Raw genomic sequence first — 19,054 nt, forward strand, 5'->3', positions numbered from 1 at the left:
AGGAGGGAAGGAGGGAGGCTGCCGCTTCTCCCCGACAGACGGAGGGAGCTGCGGGGATCCGGTGCGGAGCGGAGCCCGAGAGGGAGCCGACCCGCAGCCGAAACGGGAGCTCCTGCTGCAGCCGCCGCGAGCGGAAGGTGCCGAGAGCACAGTGCGAGCGGAGCCGCGAGTCCAGGATTCGTGGGCTGCCAGGGCGGGAGGAGCAGCGCGCCATGCTCCGGGCCCCGACGGCGGGGACGCCCCCTTGCGCGCGGGCGGCTGGCAGGACCTGCGAGCCCGGGGTGGGCATCGCCCCCCGACGGCTGCGCTAGGGGGCGCGGGGCCCGGTGGGGGGCGGCCGACTTGGGCGCCCTCCCCCGGCGCTGAGCTCCCGCGCCCCGGAGGGATGGGGCGGGCGGCCTTGGCCGCCTAAGATGCCGGCCATGCGGGGACTCCTGGCGCCGCAGAACACCTTCCTGGACACCATCGCCACGCGCTTCGACGGCACGCGTGAGTCCCGACCCTCGTCCCACTATCTCCCGGACCAGCTGTCCCTAGCCAGGGTTCCCTCTAGTCCAGTACCCTGACATCTCAGACTGGAGCCCTCCTGCTCTCGCCTTCCCTTCCCCGAGCCCCACTTTAAGCTGGGACCACCGTCTCCTTTCAGATGCCGTTTCTGAAAAATTCAAAGTCAACGCTGCCCCAGACCAGGCGAAATGACTAGAACTCTCAGTCTGGGAGCCGGGCATGCTCTCTGTGCCTGGGGGAGAGAACCCGGAGCTACTTAATCTAATCTATCCCATCCCTGCGTCTGGCGCTGTCCCATCGACTACCCTCGAACTGGCAGGTTGGGGAGTGAGGCAAGGAAGCGTCAAGAGACAGCCCAGAGGCTTAAAAAAACTGCTGTAGAAAAGAGGTTTGCAAACCAGGATAGAGTAAACCGGTCTCCGGAGAGCACTGTTGGTTCAAGCTCACCTCACTGCCTAAACCCACTGAGCCCGTCTATCCCCAAATAGACAGGTTTGGGGACTCCCACCAAGACTGGGGAAGTTTGGAGAAGGCAACCAGAGTTCTGAATTATGGTTTTCTATGGCTCTGAACCCTGGAAAGTCGTGAAAGCTCCCTTCCTTCTCCTCCTCCCTCAAACTACCGCCACCCACCCCCACCCCCCACCACCCCGCAGTGGGGCTTCCCAGCTCTCTACCTCAGTCTCTGGCTCCTCATAGAGGGTGGAAGCCCCTCTCTGAGGACCCCTTCAGGCTTCTCCCTCTGCTTTGCCTGCACTTGGCTCCCGTAGCCTGCTGATTCAGTGCCCCCCAACCCCCAATACGTTCCTGGCTCCAGGCTGCCAGAGCTCAGCTACCGTCCTTACACCCCCATTGTGGATCACATTCACTAACTCCCGAGCCAGGTCAGGCAGCTGGGGCTCAGGCAGAGTGCAGAATAGATGATGGCTTGAATCGCCTTTCCCAGCGAGGCTCAGTGGGAGGAGCCAAATGGTCCACCTGAGCACCTGGCAGGTGAGGGAACCTGGCCGAGGCTGGGGTGGGGCTGAGGCGGTCCTAGAACTGGTCCTGCAGTTCTCCTGCAGACATCCCCAGTCCCACTCCTTACCCCTGGCTGGTCAGCTCACACTCCAGAGAGTAGAGCACCCACACAGGGCTGCGTTCACCAGCCTCAGGGCTCAGGTATGCCGATTCTCAAATACACTTACACACGATGCTAAGAATGGGTCCTTGCAGGGCACTGAAACACAGGCGACATCCTAACTCCAGTTCATGAACAGCTCCTGTCCTAACCCTCCCCCAGCCCCCCAGCCCAAACACTCACAGGCAGGAGTCCCAAGATTGTCACACCCCCCCTTTGATGGCAGGCAGTGTTAAAGGAAGGCAGTAGACCTCGTGTCCCTTCACCACACACCCGCTCTGAGAGGTGCTCTCTTGCAGATAGTAACTTCGTGCTGGGCAACGCCCAGGTGGCGGGGCTCTTCCCCGTGGTCTACTGCTCTGATGGCTTCTGTGACCTCACGGGTTTCTCCCGGGCCGAGGTCATGCAGCGGGGCTGCGCCTGCTCCTTCCTCTATGGGCCAGACACAAGTGAGCTCGTCCGCCAACAGATCCGCAAGGCCCTGGATGAGCACAAGGAGTTCAAGGCTGAGCTGATCCTGTACCGGAAGAGTGGTGAGGGGCCGTCTGGCCAGCCTGCCTTACTTTCTTGGTCTCACCCAGCCTGGTACCCACCCCATCCACAGTCCCTTCTTTCCACTCCCATCTTCATCTCCCCATCTCATCCCATCTTCCCACATTCCCATCTCCTTTTTCTCAACCTTCTTGGGTCCTCACCACAATCTCAATCAGTCCTCTATTTCCCATCTTGGATTTCCCCCCGCCCCCAGCAGAAGAATTTGCCCATCTTACTTAGCAGGACAGATCTCTGAACACACATGTCTGAATGTCCACTCTGCTCTCCCTTGCCCTTCCTCTCCCTGCTCGATCGAGCCTGAGTGTCCTAAGTGGAGCTGGCTTGTGCCTTAACTAAGGGGTGTCAATGGCCCCTCTGTCATCTTGGGCAGCACAGAAAATGGGAGCTGAGCTGTGTCTTCATGCCCAGGGCTCCCGTTCTGGTGTCTCCTGGATGTGATACCCATAAAGAATGAGAAAGGGGAGGTGGCCCTCTTCCTGGTCTCTCACAAGGACATCAGTGAAACCAAGAACCGAGGGGGGCCTGACAGCTGGAAGGAGTCAGGTGGGTGCCCAGGGGCCACTGATCTGGCTGCTCTGCCTGGGGTGTTGGGTACCTCAGCCTGGGTGGGGCCGTGGTACCCAGCGTGGGCTTGAGGGCCCCCCACCCTACCCGCACTGACTGACTCCTGCTCTGCTGTCTAAGAAGCCTGTGGCTCTCTCATCTCTGCAGGCCCAGGTGGGAAAGCTTGCTGAGACACAGTTGGAGTTGTTGGGGTTTTTTTTTAAGATTTTTTGGGTTCGGACCATCTTTAAAGTCTTTATTGAGTTTGTTAAACATTGCTTCTGTTTGATGTTTTGGTTTTTTGGCTGTCAAGCACATGGGATCTTAGCTCCCTGACCAGGGATCGAACCCACACCCTTTGCATTAGAAGGCGGTCTTAACCATTGGACCACCAGGGAAGTCCCAAAAGCTGGAGTTTTGACGTCAACTTTACTAAGAAACGGAAAAAAACACATTCCACTAGTGTCCATGAAGTACCATTTTCCCACTGATTAGTGAGGCCCACCTGGTTCCTTTTCTTCATACAAACCTGTCTGGGGAGCCCTAGCTAAAACCCTCCTTTAAGTCCTTGTGGTCTTTCCCCTCTTGCATCCTCTTAGGGCTTGGGAGTGCCCTTTGGACAGCTCACAGAGCTGTTAACGGAAGCTGCCACAAGGCCTCTTTGCCATTTGCTAATGCTGGGATACTCTTCCCATCCCCCAGCTAAGGGTTGCAGCAACTCTGCCCCTTGGCCTCCTGCTAGCTCAGCACTCCCCCACTCTGGGAACCATCTCCCCACTCCTCTCTCAGGCCTTTCCTAGTGGAGATCCTCTCCTGCCTTGCCCCGGTCCCCCTCCTAGAAGAAGGCACTGGGAGGAGGGTCCATATGCACCCTCAGCACTGCTCGTTGCTGGGGTTGTTGGCAAATGACTCTAGGAAGTGAGAAACGCTGGAGCCCCAGCTCTGAATAGTCTAACTAGTCAATGAGCCAGTCCCTGGGCCAGCACCAGGTGTCTACCCCCACACCCCAGGGTTAAGTGTGTGCGCCCCCCCCGCCCTTCTCTCCAGCCCTTGTTCTTTTGCAGGTGGTGGCCGACGCCGATATGGCCGGGCTGGATCCAAAGGTTTCAATGCCAACCGGCGACGGAGCCGGGCTGTGCTCTACCACCTGTCTGGGCACCTGCAGAAGCAGCCCAAGGGCAAGCACAAGCTCAATAAGGTGGACTGTGCGCTAGGGTGTGTGTGGGAGGGGGGCCCTGGGGGGGCAGGCTGAGGAGATGGAGAAGGGGAACGGAGCCGACCACAGAGAGACTGCTCAGGGGGCCACTCAGGCTCCACTAGCATTTCGGGAGTTGTGGCGAGAGTGTCACCTGCCTGAGTTGTCAAAGGTAAAAGGAGGAGTTTGGACCCTGGAGTCAGATGGCCCTTGGCTCAGTGTTGGCTCCTCTGCTAAGCAGCTGTGTGACCTTGGCTGAGTCACTGGAGCTCCCTAATGCTCAGTCTTCTGATCTATAACCAGTGGGCTCTAAAACCTGTGCCAGAGGTGGTTTTGAGAATGCAGGGAGAGAAAGGAGGCCAGACTCTATCCAAACTCAGCCTGTGCCAATTTACTGTCCTCCCTGCCTGGCCCTGCCCTGCCTCTCATTAGGGGGTGTTTGGGGAGAAGCCAAATCTGCCTGAGTACAAGGTAGCCGCCATCCGGAAGTCGCCCTTCATCCTGCTGCACTGTGGGGCGCTGAGGGCCACTTGGGATGGCTTCATCCTGCTGGCCACCCTCTACGTGGCTGTCACCGTGCCCTACAGCGTGTGCGTGAGCACAGCCCGGGAGCCCAGTGCCGCCCGTGGCCCCCCAGTGTCTGCGACCTGGCCGTGGAGGTCCTCTTCATTCTCGGTATGTGCACTCTGTGCGTCCCACCCCTGGCGACCCCCGGGCTTTGGTGGGGATAGTCTGCATGGCTTCCACTGCCCCCTGCTGTCCCCCTGGCCCTCCCTTTGTTTATGACCCGTGGCCTTTGAAATAGGACCACGGGTCCATATGTCCCCACTGCTAATGGGTCACTTGACCGCGACCGAGTCATAGCCTCTCCAAGCCTGTTTCTCCCATCATCAAATAGGCATAACAGTACCTACCCTTTGCAGTTACTGTGAAAACTAAGACGATGCATATAAAGGGCCCAGGCCAGTGTCACATACTGAGCCAGGGGCCCAAAAAAGTGTGGCTTCTCCCCAACCCACGCTGAGTCCCGCCCTGACTTCCCACAGACATTGTGCTGAATTTCCGTACCACGTTCGTGTCCAAGTCAGGCCAGGTGGTGTTTGCCCCCAAGTCCATTTGCCTCCACTACGTTACCACGTGGTTCCTGTTGGATGTCATTGCAGCGCTGCCCTTTGACCTGCTGCACGCCTTCAAGGTCAATGTGGTCAGTGCGGTCGGGCTGGGCGGGCTCGGGGGTGGGACGGGCCAGGCCAGCCCTGGGGTGACTGCCCCGCCTCCCCCCACTGCAGTACTTCGGGGCGCACCTGCTGAAGACAGTGCGACTCCTGCGGCTGCTTCGCCTTCTCCCCCGGCTGGACCGCTACTCGCAGTACAGCGCCGTGGTGCTGACCCTGCTCATGGCCGTGTTTGCCCTGCTCGCCCACTGGGTGGCCTGCGTCTGGTTCTACATTGGCCAGCGGGAAATTGAGAGCAGCGCCTCGGAGCTGCCCGAGATTGGTACTGGAGGCTGCTTGCATGTGTGTGTGTGTGTGTGTATGTACATGTGCCCAAGGAATCTGTTCACTCAAGGGTGTGTGTGTCAGGGAAATGTGAGTTCAAGTGTGTGTCAGGGGATATCTGTGAGCTGATACAAGGTGTCAGAGAGATGTGTGCAAGCCTGCGTGTGTACATGCTCACAGCTGTGTGTCTGGGGCGTGTGTGCGAGTATGTGTGTGTGTGTGAGGGGGAGACGGGGGCTGGTGTGTGTGTGCAGAGGGGAGTGTGACAGAGCCTCCCCCTCAAGGCAGGCCCACTCTCCAGCAGCCCCTTATTGTGGAAAAAGCCTGGTAGGCTGCCTGGGAGAGGCTGTTCACCCATCGTGGCCTCCTCGTGGTCAAGCCTGTGGCACTTGCTTCTGTTCCCTGCCCACCTGGGAAGCCCACCCCTCTCAGGAGACCTCTCTCCCATGGTCTCCCATGGTCTCCCATGGTCTCCCATGATCAGGGGCTCCTCACATGCCTGGCACTTTCCCACCAATCTCTTGGAAGCTCATTCTCCACCACCTTGGCTCCTAAGGCCCCTTCCCCGCTCTTTTTGCCTCCGGCAGCACGTTCTCTCATCCGTGTCAGCCTCCCCCTGCCTGAAAAGCAGCCGTTCCCTGCGCCCCACCAGTGTCTTCACTCTCCTTCATTTCACCTCCACGCTCACAGCTCCTCCCTCTGCTTACCTCCCACTCACGACTTAACTCCTGCCAGGAGGGCTTCCACCCCCACTGCTCAACCCAAAATGTCACCCTGCAGGTCACAGTGACCTTCTGGGACCAAACCCTTATCCCCTTGAAGTCCCCAGAGCACCTGACCCTGCCAGCCACCTCTCTGCCCCAGGATGAGGCCTCCTCCTGCCCCGGGCTTTCCTCAGACCCCTCCTCCCCCACCTTGCTCTCCCTGGGCGACTCCACTGGCACCACTGCGTGAACATCTCAGCTTCCGTCCTCTCTCCAAACCATTCTGTTCCAAAATTGAACACACCTTCTTCCGCCCACGCCCTCCAGCCCTCTGGCAACTTCCTGGTAACTGGCCTTTAGCCCCGGTTTCCAGTCAGTGGGCAAGAGGCCAGCTGCTCGGACGCCCCCCTATGACTACCTGCTCCTTGGTGGGGTCAGTCACCCGGAGTCCAGGTTGGCTTTAGACACGTGCTCTGATCAGTGCCCGGGGACGAGGAGACTTCTGCGAATCCTCCCCCGTTCACAAAGCCCACGGAGACTGGTGTGTAGCCCAGAGGCCCACTTGGATATTCCCCAAAGCTCTAGTTGCTGAGCACAGGAACCAGAATGTTCCAGACAGTGTCAGCTCCTTGGCACCTGCCCTTCCCAGAGGGAGGCTGTGGTGGAGGCAGCTCTGAGGTCAGAGGATTGGGAGATAGGTAATGGTGACGCAAAGCCCTGACCCCAAAGTCGTGTGTGTGTGCATTAGCGCTCAGTTGTGTCTGACTCTTTGTGACCCCATGGACTTTAGCCCACCAGGCTCCTCTGTCGGTGAAATTCTCCAGTCAAGAATACTGGAGTGGGTTGCCATTTCCTACTCCAAGGGATCTTCCCCACCCAAGGATTGAACCCAAGTCTCTTGAGACTCCTGCAAATCCCTGGGGTCAGTTGCCTTCCCCAGCAGGATCCAGACGCCTGAGTCTTGCGTCCACGTGAATTCTCCATTCTGACCACCTCACAGGGCTTGCTGAGATGACATGAAGAGCACCTTTGGCTCCCAGAGGAGCTCTGAGCCCCTCCATGGAGAGCATGGGGGTTGTAGGGGGCTGTCTGACTGTTTTGCAGATCATACCTTGAACCCTAAGTTCCAGAGGGTTTTTCTGTTTGGGGCTGGTACTAGTTCACATTAGGAACTTCCCTGTAGCTCAAACAGTAAAGAATTTGCCTGAAGTTCAGGGGACCCGGGTTTGATCCCTGGGTCAGGAATCCTCTGGAGAAGGGAATGGCAACCCACTCCAGTATTCTTGCCTGGAGAATCCCATGGACAGAGAAGCCTGGCAGGCTACAGTCTGTGGGGTCACAAAGAGTCGGACATGACTGAGCGACTAACACACACACTAGTTCACTCTAGGGGAGTTTCCAAGTCCTTCACAATTTCATCTGCCCCTTCCTTCTCCAGGGAAACTACCCTTAACTGGGTGGGACCTGCACCCAGACCTGCTGAAATCCACCCAGGCAGGGATGTCCGTTGGGGAGAGTGGCACTCCCTGCTGGCCCAGCTCTGTCTGGTGGGAGGTGCCTTCCCTTGGCCTCCTTGCCTTGGTTCTGGGCAGCTGCACTGCCCCGGGTGTGGACACAGAGTTCCGACCCCAGAGTCCCATTAGCCCAGTGGAGATGGGCTGGATTTTCAAAAGTTGGTGCTAAATACTGAGGGAGGTCGTTTGGGGACATCAGCCTCCAGAACAGCCTCTGCAGTTGACCCTTCACGAGCAGAGGCAGTATCCCACCACCAGCATCAGAGGCTGTGGACGCCCCAGGACCAAGACTACATGAGGAGGGGCTCCTCCCTTCATCCTGCTCCTTCTCCTGCCTCCAGCCCCCTCCCTCTCCCCCAGCAACTGGCTTCACCTCAGCGGCCCACCTAAATAACGACTGAAGAGCTCTGTACACTTCCCTGTGTTCTCACATCTCAAGTAACAGGAGGGCGAGTCCTCGCCTTGGCTCAGGATTTCACATATACCCCCAACTCCTCAGCCTGGAGCTTGCTCCCCAGCGTGGACCCCACATTCTAGCTAAGCTACTTGCCTGTACTTGCTGCCAGTTCTAGGTTAGTCCAGGCCTTTCCCTAGATCAGGAATGAGCCCCTCTCAGTTTCTTTATCTCAAAACCACCCATCCTCTGAGACCAAGCACCAGTGCCCCCTCTTTCAGGAAGTCGTCTAACTCTGGCCCATAGCATATGGGTTTGAGCCCCACCCCAGGGCCCTCAGGTGCTGGGTACATTTTTCCCCTGCAGGAAGCTCCTGGGGGTCACCTGGCTCCTGGCACATGTGTGAGGTTCCTGAATGAAGGGCTGGGGGTGAGAGGAGGGGTGTGAGGACCACAGGGGGCTGTGTGTGTGCTGTTAGGGTGAGTGTGGATTAGGGGTCTGGGGAGGGGTATGTGGAAAGGTGGGTCCAACCGCAGCCTGTGATCCTGAGCCCACCCTCTGGACCCCTGTGCTAGAGCTTCCCTCTCTCCCTGGCTTTCCGTGGCCCCCACCTTTGCCAGGACTCTTGGGGCCTCTGTGGACCCTGGGGACCTTCATCTAACACCTTAGAATTCCCACATCCCTCCAGGTGGACTGAGTGACTTTGGGCAGCTGTGGGCTCCTGAGAGACCCCAGTACGCAGTCCCACCCCCTCTAAAGTCTGACCAGAGAATGTGGGGTTGATGGGGAGACTGGGGCGATCTTCATTGTCCTCCCAGTGTCCCTGGCTGGCCTGTGTCTGTGTGTGTGCAGAGCCTCTGTGTTCATTACCTGTGTGCTCATGTCCATGCAGGTGTGTCCCTCTCCTACCTGGCTGTCAGTGTGCAAGCACCTGTGTGTCCTCGTCTCTCTCCCAAGTGTGCACAGGCATGGCTGTGCTCCTGGAACTGTGCTCACACGTGTGTGTCCTTGTCCTCTTGACTGCGTGGAGCACAACTATAGCCTCAATGGGGTATAGGCACACATCCGTGTTGCCGTGCCCGAGAACATGTGCACGAGGTTGGGTGGCGTGTGTGGTTGTGGGGCAGGATGGGACTGAATGGAGGATGGCTTTCCGGAGCTCAGAGAAAAAGTGAGAAGAGTCTAGGAGGATCAGGCAGAGGAGGGGGGCCTGGGAGTGAGGCTGGGGCTGGTACAGCGAGCCCACCAGCCCCTGTGCCCCCTCCAGCTGGGCTCACTGCCTGGGTTTAGTGCCACCGTGGGGAGGAGGGTGCAGCACTTCTCACTGCAGCCTCAGCACCTAGAGACACCGTCTGGGGAGATGACAGTCTCATCCTCATGGGCTTGTCTTGGTGAGGATCAAGGGAGGATGGGGTGTGCAAGGCTGGCAGAGGAGGGACACACCTGGAAAGAAGCATGAGGGTGGGTCTGCAGCCAGGTGCCCCCTCACCCCAGGGGAAGCAGCATGCACACGGTGGCCACAGTGCAGCAGTGCCATCCTGCCCTCTCCCCAGGCTGGCTGCAGGAGCTGGCCCGCCGACTGGAGACCCCCTACTACCTGGTGGGCCGGAGCCCTGCCGCAGGGAACAGCTCGGGCCAGAGTGACAACTGTAGCAGCAGCTTCGGCGAGGCCAACAGGACCGGGCCTGAGCTCCTGGGCGGCCCCTCACTGCGCAGCGCCTACATCACCTCCCTCTACTTCGCGCTCAGCAGCCTCACCAGCGTGGGCTTCGGCAACGTGTCCGCCAACACGGACACGGAGAAGATCTTCTCCATCTGCACCATGCTCATCGGCGGTGAGGCCTGCCCCGCTTCCGGTCCAGGGCCCCGTCCCAGACTCATGACCTCGGCCATGCCCCGGCCTCCCCACCCCCAGCAGGGTCCCCAGGTCCTTCCCCGAGGTGCGTCTGCCTTAGAGGAACAGGGAACCCGAGGCCAGGGCCGGGAGAGGCCACACGGCAGCCGGGGCCTCGCCTAGCGTGGGGGCGGAGTGGGAGCTGGGGGGACAGGTGTGTCCAGCACGTGGCTGGCCGGGCTGGGCAGGTCCTGGAGGTGACCCCTCTGCCCCCCTCCCCAGCCCTGATGCACGCGGTGGTGTTTGGGAACGTGACGGCCATCATCCAGCGCATGTACGCCCGCCGCTTTCTGTACCACAGCCGCACCCGCGACCTGCGCGACTACATCCGCATCCACCGCATCCCCAAGCCCCTCAAGCAGCGCATGCTCGAGTACTTCCAGGCGACCTGGGCGGTGAACAACGGTATCGACACCACAGAGGTGCGCAGGCCTCCAGGGCCGGCCCTTCCAGCCTCTGCTCCTTCCAGGAGCGTGCGCTCCGCCCAAGATTCCGCGGACCGGGCTGGAGGGCAAGGGAGGCAGCATTCTGACCTCCGTGCCTCCGCTCTCTCCTGGGGAGACAGCGGGGAGGAGCAGAAAGCAGCCAAGCCGGCTCGAAGGCCCCTCTCCACCATCGTTAGATCTACAGGCCCTGCTCACTGACGTCCAAGCCCAAGGCCTGGTGGAGAAAAGCAGGGCTGCTGGAGGGGAGGGAGGCCGGTCCCTCCCACGCCTCCCCTTGCTCCTCAGGCTCTCCGGGTGGAAAGGGCTGGCGGGAGGCTGCTCCCATTCTCCACTCTGACCTTCCCCACCTGGTGCCACCCGCAGCTGCTGCAGAGCCTCCCGGACGAGCTCCGCGCTGACATCGCCATGCACCTGCACAAGGAGGTCCTGCAGCTGCCCCTGTTCGAGGCGGCCAGCCGGGGCTGCCTGCGGGCGCTGTCCCTGGCCTTGCGGCCCGCCTTCTGCACGCCGGGCGAGTACCTCATCCACCAGGGCGACGCCCTCCAGGCCCTCTACTTCGTCTGCTCTGGCTCCATGGAGGTGCTCAAGGGCGGAACTGTGCTCGCCATCCTAGGTTTGTGAGGGCGAAGTGGAGGATGCCAGGGCTGGGGAGCGGGGCGGGTGGAACCATGGTCCCTTCTGCAGAGAGATGTGGGCAAGGCCTCCAGGGAGAAGCAGCCAGGGTGGGGTCGGTAGCAGCCGTGGAGCCCTAGGCAAAGCTAAGAGCGGACCCGGTGACCACCAGGTGGCAACACGAAGAAGTGACCTCATCTCCTGGATTTCGGGAGGCCAGGATGAGAGCCAAGTGCCAGCCTTTGGTCTGTGAGAGGACGGAAGGGAGCACTTTCTGTCAAGGGGGAAAAATCAAATGCTAAAGATGCAAGTGCTGGCAAGTGTTCAGGCAGGAAAAAGGGAGGCATGAACGCTATTTTTTTTCTTTTAATTTATTGAAGTATAGTTGATTTACAATGTGTTAATTTCTGCTTTATGGTAAAGTGATTCAGTTATACATATATATACACAATCTTTTTAATATTTTTTTCCATTATGGTTTATCATAGAATATTGAATATACTCCCTTCGCTGCACAGCAGGACCTTGTTGTTTATCTATTCTATATATAATAGATTGCATCTGCTGATCCCAACCTCCCACTCCCTCCCTCCCTATCTTCCCTCCCCCTTGGCAACCATAAGTCTGTTCTCTATGTCTGTGAGTCTGTTTCTGTTTTGTAGATAAGTTCGTTTGTGTCATAGTTTAGATTCCACATATAAGTGGTATCATATGGCATTTCTCTCTCTTTCTGACTGACTTCACTTAGTATGATAATCTCTAGTTCCACCCATGTTGTTACGAATGGCATTATTTCATTCTTTTTTATGGCTGAGCAGTATTCCCATATACATATATACATACATGCCGTCTCTTCTTTATCCATGTGTTGGTCAATGTACATCTAGGTTGTTTCTATGTCTTGACTGTTGTAAACAGTAATGCTATGAACATAGGGGTGCTTGTATTTTTCTGAACTAGAGTTTTGTCTGGATATTTGCCCAGGAGTGGGATTGTTGGACCACATGGCAACTCTCTTTTTAGTTTTTTGAGGAATCTCCATGCTGTTTTCCATAGTGGCAGCATCAACTCAAATTCCCACCCACAGTGTACGAGGGTTCCCTTTTCTCCACACCCTCTCCAGCATTTGTTATTTGTAGACTTTTCAATAATGGCCATTCTGACCAGTGTGACGTGGTACTTCATTGGAGTTTTAGCTTGCATTTCTCTAATAAGTAGCGATGTTGAGCATCTTTTCATATGCCTGTTGCCTATCTGTATGTTTTCTTTGGAGAAATGTCTGTTTAGTTCTAATGCCCATTTTTTTGATCGGGTTGTTTTTTGCTGTGATTATGGTTGTTGTTGAGTTGTATGAGTTGCTTGTATATTTTGGAAATTAAGCTCGTTGGTCATATCATTTGCAAATATTTTCTCCAAATATATTCCATAGATTGTCTTTTCATTTTGTTTATGGTTTCCTTTGCTGTGCAAAAGCTTGTATTTGATTAGGTCCATCTGTTTATTTTTGCTTTTATTTCTATTGCCCTGGGAGATTGACCTAAAAAATTACTAGTATAATTTATGTCAGAGAATGTTTTGCCCATGTCCTCTTCTAGGGCTTTTACAGTACCATGTCTTATGTTTTTGAGCCACTTTGAGTTTATTTTTGTGTATGGTGAGAGGGAGTGTTCTAAGTTCATTGATTTACATGCAGCTGTCCAACTTTCCCACACCACTTGCTGAAGAGCCTGTTTTTTCTCCATTGTATATTCTTGCCTCCTTTGTCGAAGATTAATCGACTGTATGTGTGTGTATGCCATTTTTGTTAGAAAACAGGAGATGCTACTCTCCTAGAGCAGGCCCGGGATTGAGATGGGTGACAACAGAGCTCAGGCTCCAAATACATTTCCCTTCTTGGCAAAAGAAAAGACTGATCCTTAGATCAGTCCCTTAGATAAGAGGGAGAGATTGCAGTTGTGGAAGGGATGTGGTAACAGTGCTGGCCCCAGGGGTCCTACAGTGGAGCCAGCCCTGCATCCAGGCCCTTACATGCTTCAACTCACGCAAACCTCACAAAACCCAGCCGGGAGAAACTATTGCCAGTCTTGTTTTGCATGGAAGGAGACTGAGACTCTGAGAAGTTAATGAGTCGGCAGGCCACTAGGGCTAGAACCTGGCCTGCTAACTCAACCTCAGGCTTCAGACGTTGTGCTCTTAAGTGCTCTGCTCTGGGGAGAGTCCTCCCGCAAAAAGGGCGCGATTTCAGGGTGGTGGGCGACACGGGGCTGCAGGCTCCAGGGCTGTGGGGACGCTGTGGTCTCTGTGGGGAACAGAGGGCCTCACATACAGATGGAAGGTGCCTGGACCACAGCCAGTCCTCAGGCAGCAGTGCTTGCACACTCCCTGTGGGGACAGCTGCTGCTGCCTGGAGAGGCTGGAGTTTGTCACTCACCTGGAGAACCACCTGGCCAGCAGCAACCGTGTGTCCATCCTCTCGTCTCTGAGGATGGTCTTCCAACAGGAACAGAAGAAAGAAATACCATGAGAACCGAGAGAGGCATTGCTCACAAGTTTGGCTTCTGGCCCTACGTGCAGTTAATGCCAGGACCCTGAGCAAATGGAATTATGGCCATTCACGTATGGCTGGCAATCCGGGAGAAATTATGAGGAACTGGAGATAAATCAGAAAGGCAAAAAAGCAGATTTTGACAGTTGCAAACTGGTCACTCCAAAGCAAGATTGTCCAGTGGATTATTAAGCAGATGGCTTTCAGCTTGGAGCTGAGGAAGCAGCGTGGCTGGCAGCTGGCATGGGTCCTGCAAGAATCCCTCTTTGATGCCAGGCGCCAGGTCTCAGAATGCCCGTATCTGGTGTGAAGGCAGCCTCAAGGAGGGCCGCTGCCCACGGCCCACCTTTGCCTCCAGAATTCTCCACGCTGGGACGTACGCCACCTTTGATCCATCCTGTCCCTGCCCGTATGTTCCAGATGAACGGTTTCCTCTGTTGACTTGGCTGCACTGGACGCCCTGATGGACGCCTGGCTCCCTAGCCTTCATGATAGCCTGGTTTTCTGCTTTGCCTTCACCCCATCTCCCACCTGCCTCCTTAGTTGAACATGCAGGTGCTTGCTGCCTGCTCCTGGCAGCTAAGGCTCACGCATCTCTAGCAGTATCAATTCTGGCCTCTACCCCTGTGTATAAACTAACAGCTAAGCATGCAAAGTTAGTTATGGGGGAGGACAGAGGCAAGACAAAGGGAGATGAGCTGAGTGGTGGTGTGGGGAGGACCTCACACGCCTTGATGAGTTGAGCTGGAAGCTCTGGCTGAGGTCAGCTGGAAGCTGGTCCCCAAGACCAGTGGCACGGAACTCCATCCTTGGTCCTGTCCTATCTCTTGTTTTTCTCTCCCCTCTTGGATGAGAACAAGAAATACATCCTTATCCTATTTCCAGATGACACACATGAGGAGAGAGAGCTCATTCATCAGATGATCACACTGAGATCCAAACAGCTCTCAGAAGGAACCAGAAGGATGGCCGGGAGCCAAGAAAATAAGATTTAACGATGATGCGTTCTACACTTAAGTTTGAGCAAAAGTCCGTGAACATTTAGAGGAGGCCTTTAAGCTCAGTGAGTTCTGCTGGCAGCGGGAGGCAGCCCACAGCGGGGGTGGCGGCAAGCCATCTTTTTCCTTAAGGATGAGGAAAAGCTGTCTAATCTTGTGAAATGTCTGGCTGTGGGCTGAGCTTCCTTGTGAGGGCCATGAGTGCTCTGCCCAAGCCCCGGTGGCCAGCCATCCCTGATGGGAATCAGCTATAGGGGATTCTTGTTGAGAGGGAAGGGAAGGAAATGAACTTTGACCGACCATCTATGTGACCAATACTTTATCTATACAAACTCATTTAATCCTCATGTCCCTGATTGGAGACGTCCTATTTCATTGATTCTAAGTCATATGTTCCCCCCACACCCCCCTCCCACCCTGCAATTTAACATCTCTTGAGATTGGGGTGCGGACTCGAATTGATGCCATTTTACTATCGCTGTCAGCCAGGTGGCAGTCTCACTTGGGTGGTGGGGAACCCCTCCGTTGACACCTTCTGGTAAGATGAAGAAAGCACCACAGACTCAGTTCAGGACAGGATCTGCCATGTAGAAGAGGCACCAAGGCTCGGTGCAATAACATGACCCTCCCTCCCCCCAACACACACACAGCACTAACTTGCTGGTTCCACATACTGGTTCCTAGACAAGCTCCATCTGAATCACCCACGGGGCTTAAAAACAATTGCGTGGGCTCCAGTAGATATTATGATTCTGTACATAGTGATGGGGCTCCTTCCCTGGGGAGTCTGATAGGTTTAACTTTCCCAGAGGATTCTGATCCACATGCAACTTGGAGACCATTAGACTTAAAACTTGGGTGTTTCAGCACAGTGCTTTGACCCCAAAGGTGACTGAGCACCCGGGCCACCGGGCTGTTCTGAGAAGCCAGTGAGGCGGGCAGCGGGGGCTGGCCAGCGTCTGGGCCCCCCCGCTCCTGTCCTGGCTGGAGAGGCCCCAGGCATCCCCTGTCTGGTGGCTGAGGGACAGGGCTTGCTGACCTCTGCTGGCTCTTCTCAGGGAAGGGAGACCTGATCGGCTGTGAGCTGCCCCGGCGTGAGCAGGTGGTCAAGGCCAACGCCGATGTGAAGGGGCTGACGTACTGCGTCCTACAGTGTTTGCAGCTGGCCGGGCTGCATGAGAGCCTGGCACTGTACCCCGAGTTTGCCCCCCGCTTCAGCCGGGGCCTCCGAGGGGAGCTCAGCTACAACCTGGGTGCTGGTGGAGGCCCCGCCGAGGTGAGGGCGCTGGGTCTGTGCGCGGGAGGGCTGGAGGCCTGGGGAGTTGGAAAGGGGGTCCGTGGGGGTGCTGTGTGAGTGCATGGCCTGGTGTGAGCGCACGGCCTGGTGTGAGCACTGCATGCATGATGGGGGTGGCTCCACACTCTCCCGCCCCTTCACTCCCTCACACCAGCCCTTAGAGCCCAGCCCTGTCCTGCTCAGCCACCTCTCCTGCTCTCCCTGGCCCAGGAGAGTCTGACCAAGCCCACTGGTACCAGACAAGGAGGCTGTGTGCAGGGGATGGGCGGTGCCCTCAGGTCAGGCCACCTCTGCAAAGTGCGCTGCCATGACCCAGGACCACTCTGAGGGGGCTTTTGAGTTTCCCTGCCTTATGTCACTAATTCCAAACCAGTTTTTAGTACCGGGTCCTCCTGGACAGTTCAGTGTGCCTCAGAGACCAAGTAGAGAGACAGCGTGTCCGTGCTTGGCTAGAATTTTGAGGGACAGTGAACGCCTCCAGGGCTGGTGGCTTTGAGATGGCAGCAGGAAAACACCCCTTCCCCCTGCTGAGCCTCCTCCTCAGGAGGTAAGAGACACCCACATCTGTTTTAACAAAAACAGCTCCTGGCTTCTAGGACCGTGAGACCTGGCAGGGAGAGTGAGTGGGACACTGGGGTGCTATCCATGCTGAGTCCCTGCCCCTGCTCTCCCCAGGCGGACACCAGCTCCCTGAGTGGCGACAACACCCTCATGTCCACCCTGGAGGAGAAGGAGACAGACGGGGAGCAGGGCCCCGCAGCCTCCCCAGCCCCAGCTGATGAGCCCTCCAGCCCCCTGCTGTCCCCTGGCTGCACCTCCTCGTCCTCAGCTGCCAAGCTGCTATCCCCACGGCGAACTGTGCCCCGGTCCCGGCTGGGTGGCAGAGGGCGGCCAGGCAGGGCTGGGGCTTTGCAGGCTGAGGCCGGCCCCTCAACTCACCCTCGGAGCTTGGAGGGGCTGCGGCTGCCCCCCGTGCCATGGAATGTGCCCCCAGATCTGAGCCCCAGGTGAGCGAGCTCTGGGCCACTGAAGTCAGGCAGAGCTAGTGACAGGGCTGGGTCCCCAGCCAGCCACACTGCTGCCCTGGATGTCCATCCTTCCATCCTAACCCCTCTCAGCCTCCTCCAGGAAGCCCCCTTGACTACCGCACCTCCTCCCTGCCCCAACTCCACCATTCAGGCCATGCACTGCTCAGAACTCTTGCTGTTTCATACCGCTCAAGCTAGAAACTGCAAGCTCCTAGGGAAAAAGGGACCACGTGTTCCACCCTTCTCTTGGGACCCCAAGCCCCTGGCCTAGCTCCAGCTCTTGTAGCTTCTGTGGACAGTGGGGCATCTTGTCCTGTAAAACAGAACACTGCAGTGTCTGTCTGTTGACTGATTTGTTGCCCTGGCGCCTGCGTCCGCAGGGTCGTAGATGGGATTGAGGACGGCTGTGGCTCCGACCAGCCCCAGTTCTCCTTCCGTGTGAGGCAGTCTGGCCCGGAATGTAGCAGCAGCCCTTCTCCTGGACCAGGTACTAGGGCTCAGTCCGTGGGGAGGCTGGCAGAGCAGGCCCCTTGCCCTGGGGGCCTCTGAGAAACTGGCAGGGCACAGACTTTGGATGCCTTCTTGCCCTCATCCATCTGCATGGTTTGGGCGGGGGAGTTTGGTGGGTAACACCAGCACCTTGGTGTTGGAAGGTAGCTGAAATGGAGCTTAGATCTCTGCTGCCAGCTTCCTAGCTGTAAAAAGGTGGTTGTGCATGTTAAATGAGATAATGTTGTTAAAACCCTTAGAAGTGTCTGGCCCACTGCGGGAGATACAGGGCTGGGGAAGCAGAGTTGAAAATGACCACCGGGCAGGCCCGGCAGCCCTCAGAGTGTCCCCTAGCCTGGAAGACAGAACAAGAGACAATCACGAAGGCAGCTTCCCAAGGGGGAAGCCCGAGTCAGTGTGCCCGAGGCTCCCTGGCGGTTTGCACTGGATTCAGCAACTCGGGCAAGGTTACAAATGGCTGCTCCTGGCGGCAGGCCTGGCCAGGCCAGTGTGGTCTGTGCTCACCAGGCAGAGGCCTGGACCCCGCGCTATCTTCATTGACCAGCCCTGGCTGGTAACCCCTTCCTACTGTCCACAGAGAACGGCCTGCTCACTGTCCCCCTTGGGCCCAGCGAGGTGAGGAACACAGACACGCTGGACAAGCTTCGGCAGGCGGTGGGTGAGGGGCCAGGTGGGGTGTGCCTGCTGTTGGCGGGTCCCGGCTCCACTCTGACCACGCCCACCCTCCCTGCAGGTGATGGAGCTGTCTGAGCAGGTGCTGCAGATGCGGGAGGGGCTGCAGTCCCTTCGCCAGGCTGTGCAGCTGGTCCTGGCACCCCGAGGGGAGGGCCCCTGCCCGGCCGGGGCCTCTGGGCTGCTGCAGCCCCTGTGTGTGGACACTGGGGCATCCTCCTGCTGCCTACAGCCCTCAGCTGGCTCTGTCTTGAGTGGGACCTGGCCCCACCCTCGTCCAGGGCCCCCTCCCCTCATGGCTCCCTGGCCCTGGGGCCCCCCTGCATCTCAGAGCTCACCATGGCCTCGAGCCACTGCTTTTTGGACCTCCACCTCTGACTCGGAGCCCCCAGGCTCAGGAGAACTCTGCCCTGAGCCCAGCACCCCTGGCTCACCGCCTCCCGAGGAAGGGGCTAGGACTGGGCCCCCGGAGCCCATGACCCAGGCTGAGGCTGCCAGCACCGGAGAGCCCCCACCAGCTTCGGGGGGCCACGCCTTGCCCTGGGAGCCCCATAGCCTGGAGATGGTGCTTATCGGCTGCCACGGCTCTGGTACAGTCCAGTGGACCCAGGAAGAAGGCACAGGGGTCTGACCACCAGCCTCAGAACTCAGTGTTGCCAGACCTGCTTCCATCTGCTGCTCTGCCCAAGCTCAGGGTGGAGAAGGGGACAGCCACCCCCCACCCACCGGGGACTCCGTGCTACCTGCGGACTCAGGGCAGGGAGCTAGACAGCAAATGAACGCCTGGCCCCGGACTCACAGGGTGGACGGGAACTTCAGGGGCAGGCCCCAGCCCAGGAATCTCTGGGCTCCTACTCCTGGGGCCCTTGCTCCCCTCAGCCTGCTCCTCTGACCACCCTGTCGCCCTCTGCAGGCTGGGGGGCAGTGGCCCGAGGCCCAGGAGGGGTTCTGCTATCCCCTGCATGTGCCCCTGCCTCACCTGTCACCATGTTTTTTATATTAAAAAGAGAATAAAGAAACTA

At 57.6% G+C, this 19,054-nt stretch overlaps 1 protein-coding gene across 1 annotated transcript; it reads left to right on the forward strand.

The window, feature by feature from the left end:
- Positions 1-293: 293 nt before the first annotated feature.
- Positions 294-19,054, forward strand: KCNH3 (potassium voltage-gated channel subfamily H member 3). The gene is given in 16 exon segments (XM_027542766.1): positions 294-489; positions 1,926-2,159; positions 2,590-2,724; positions 3,789-3,922; positions 4,352-4,553; positions 4,556-4,594; positions 4,966-5,123; positions 5,209-5,416; positions 9,584-9,865; positions 10,147-10,346; positions 10,734-10,983; positions 15,584-15,801; positions 16,498-16,829; positions 17,231-17,337; positions 17,938-18,014; positions 18,094-19,054. Coding segments are annotated over 16 exon segments (3,222 nt in total). The 5' UTR covers positions 294-413; the 3' UTR covers positions 18,664-19,054.

Source organism: Bos indicus x Bos taurus, chromosome 5, assembly GCF_003369695.1.
Source record: "Bos indicus x Bos taurus breed Angus x Brahman F1 hybrid chromosome 5, Bos_hybrid_MaternalHap_v2.0, whole genome shotgun sequence".
In the NCBI taxonomy this organism is placed as follows: Eukaryota; Metazoa; Chordata; class Mammalia; order Artiodactyla; family Bovidae; genus Bos; species Bos indicus x Bos taurus.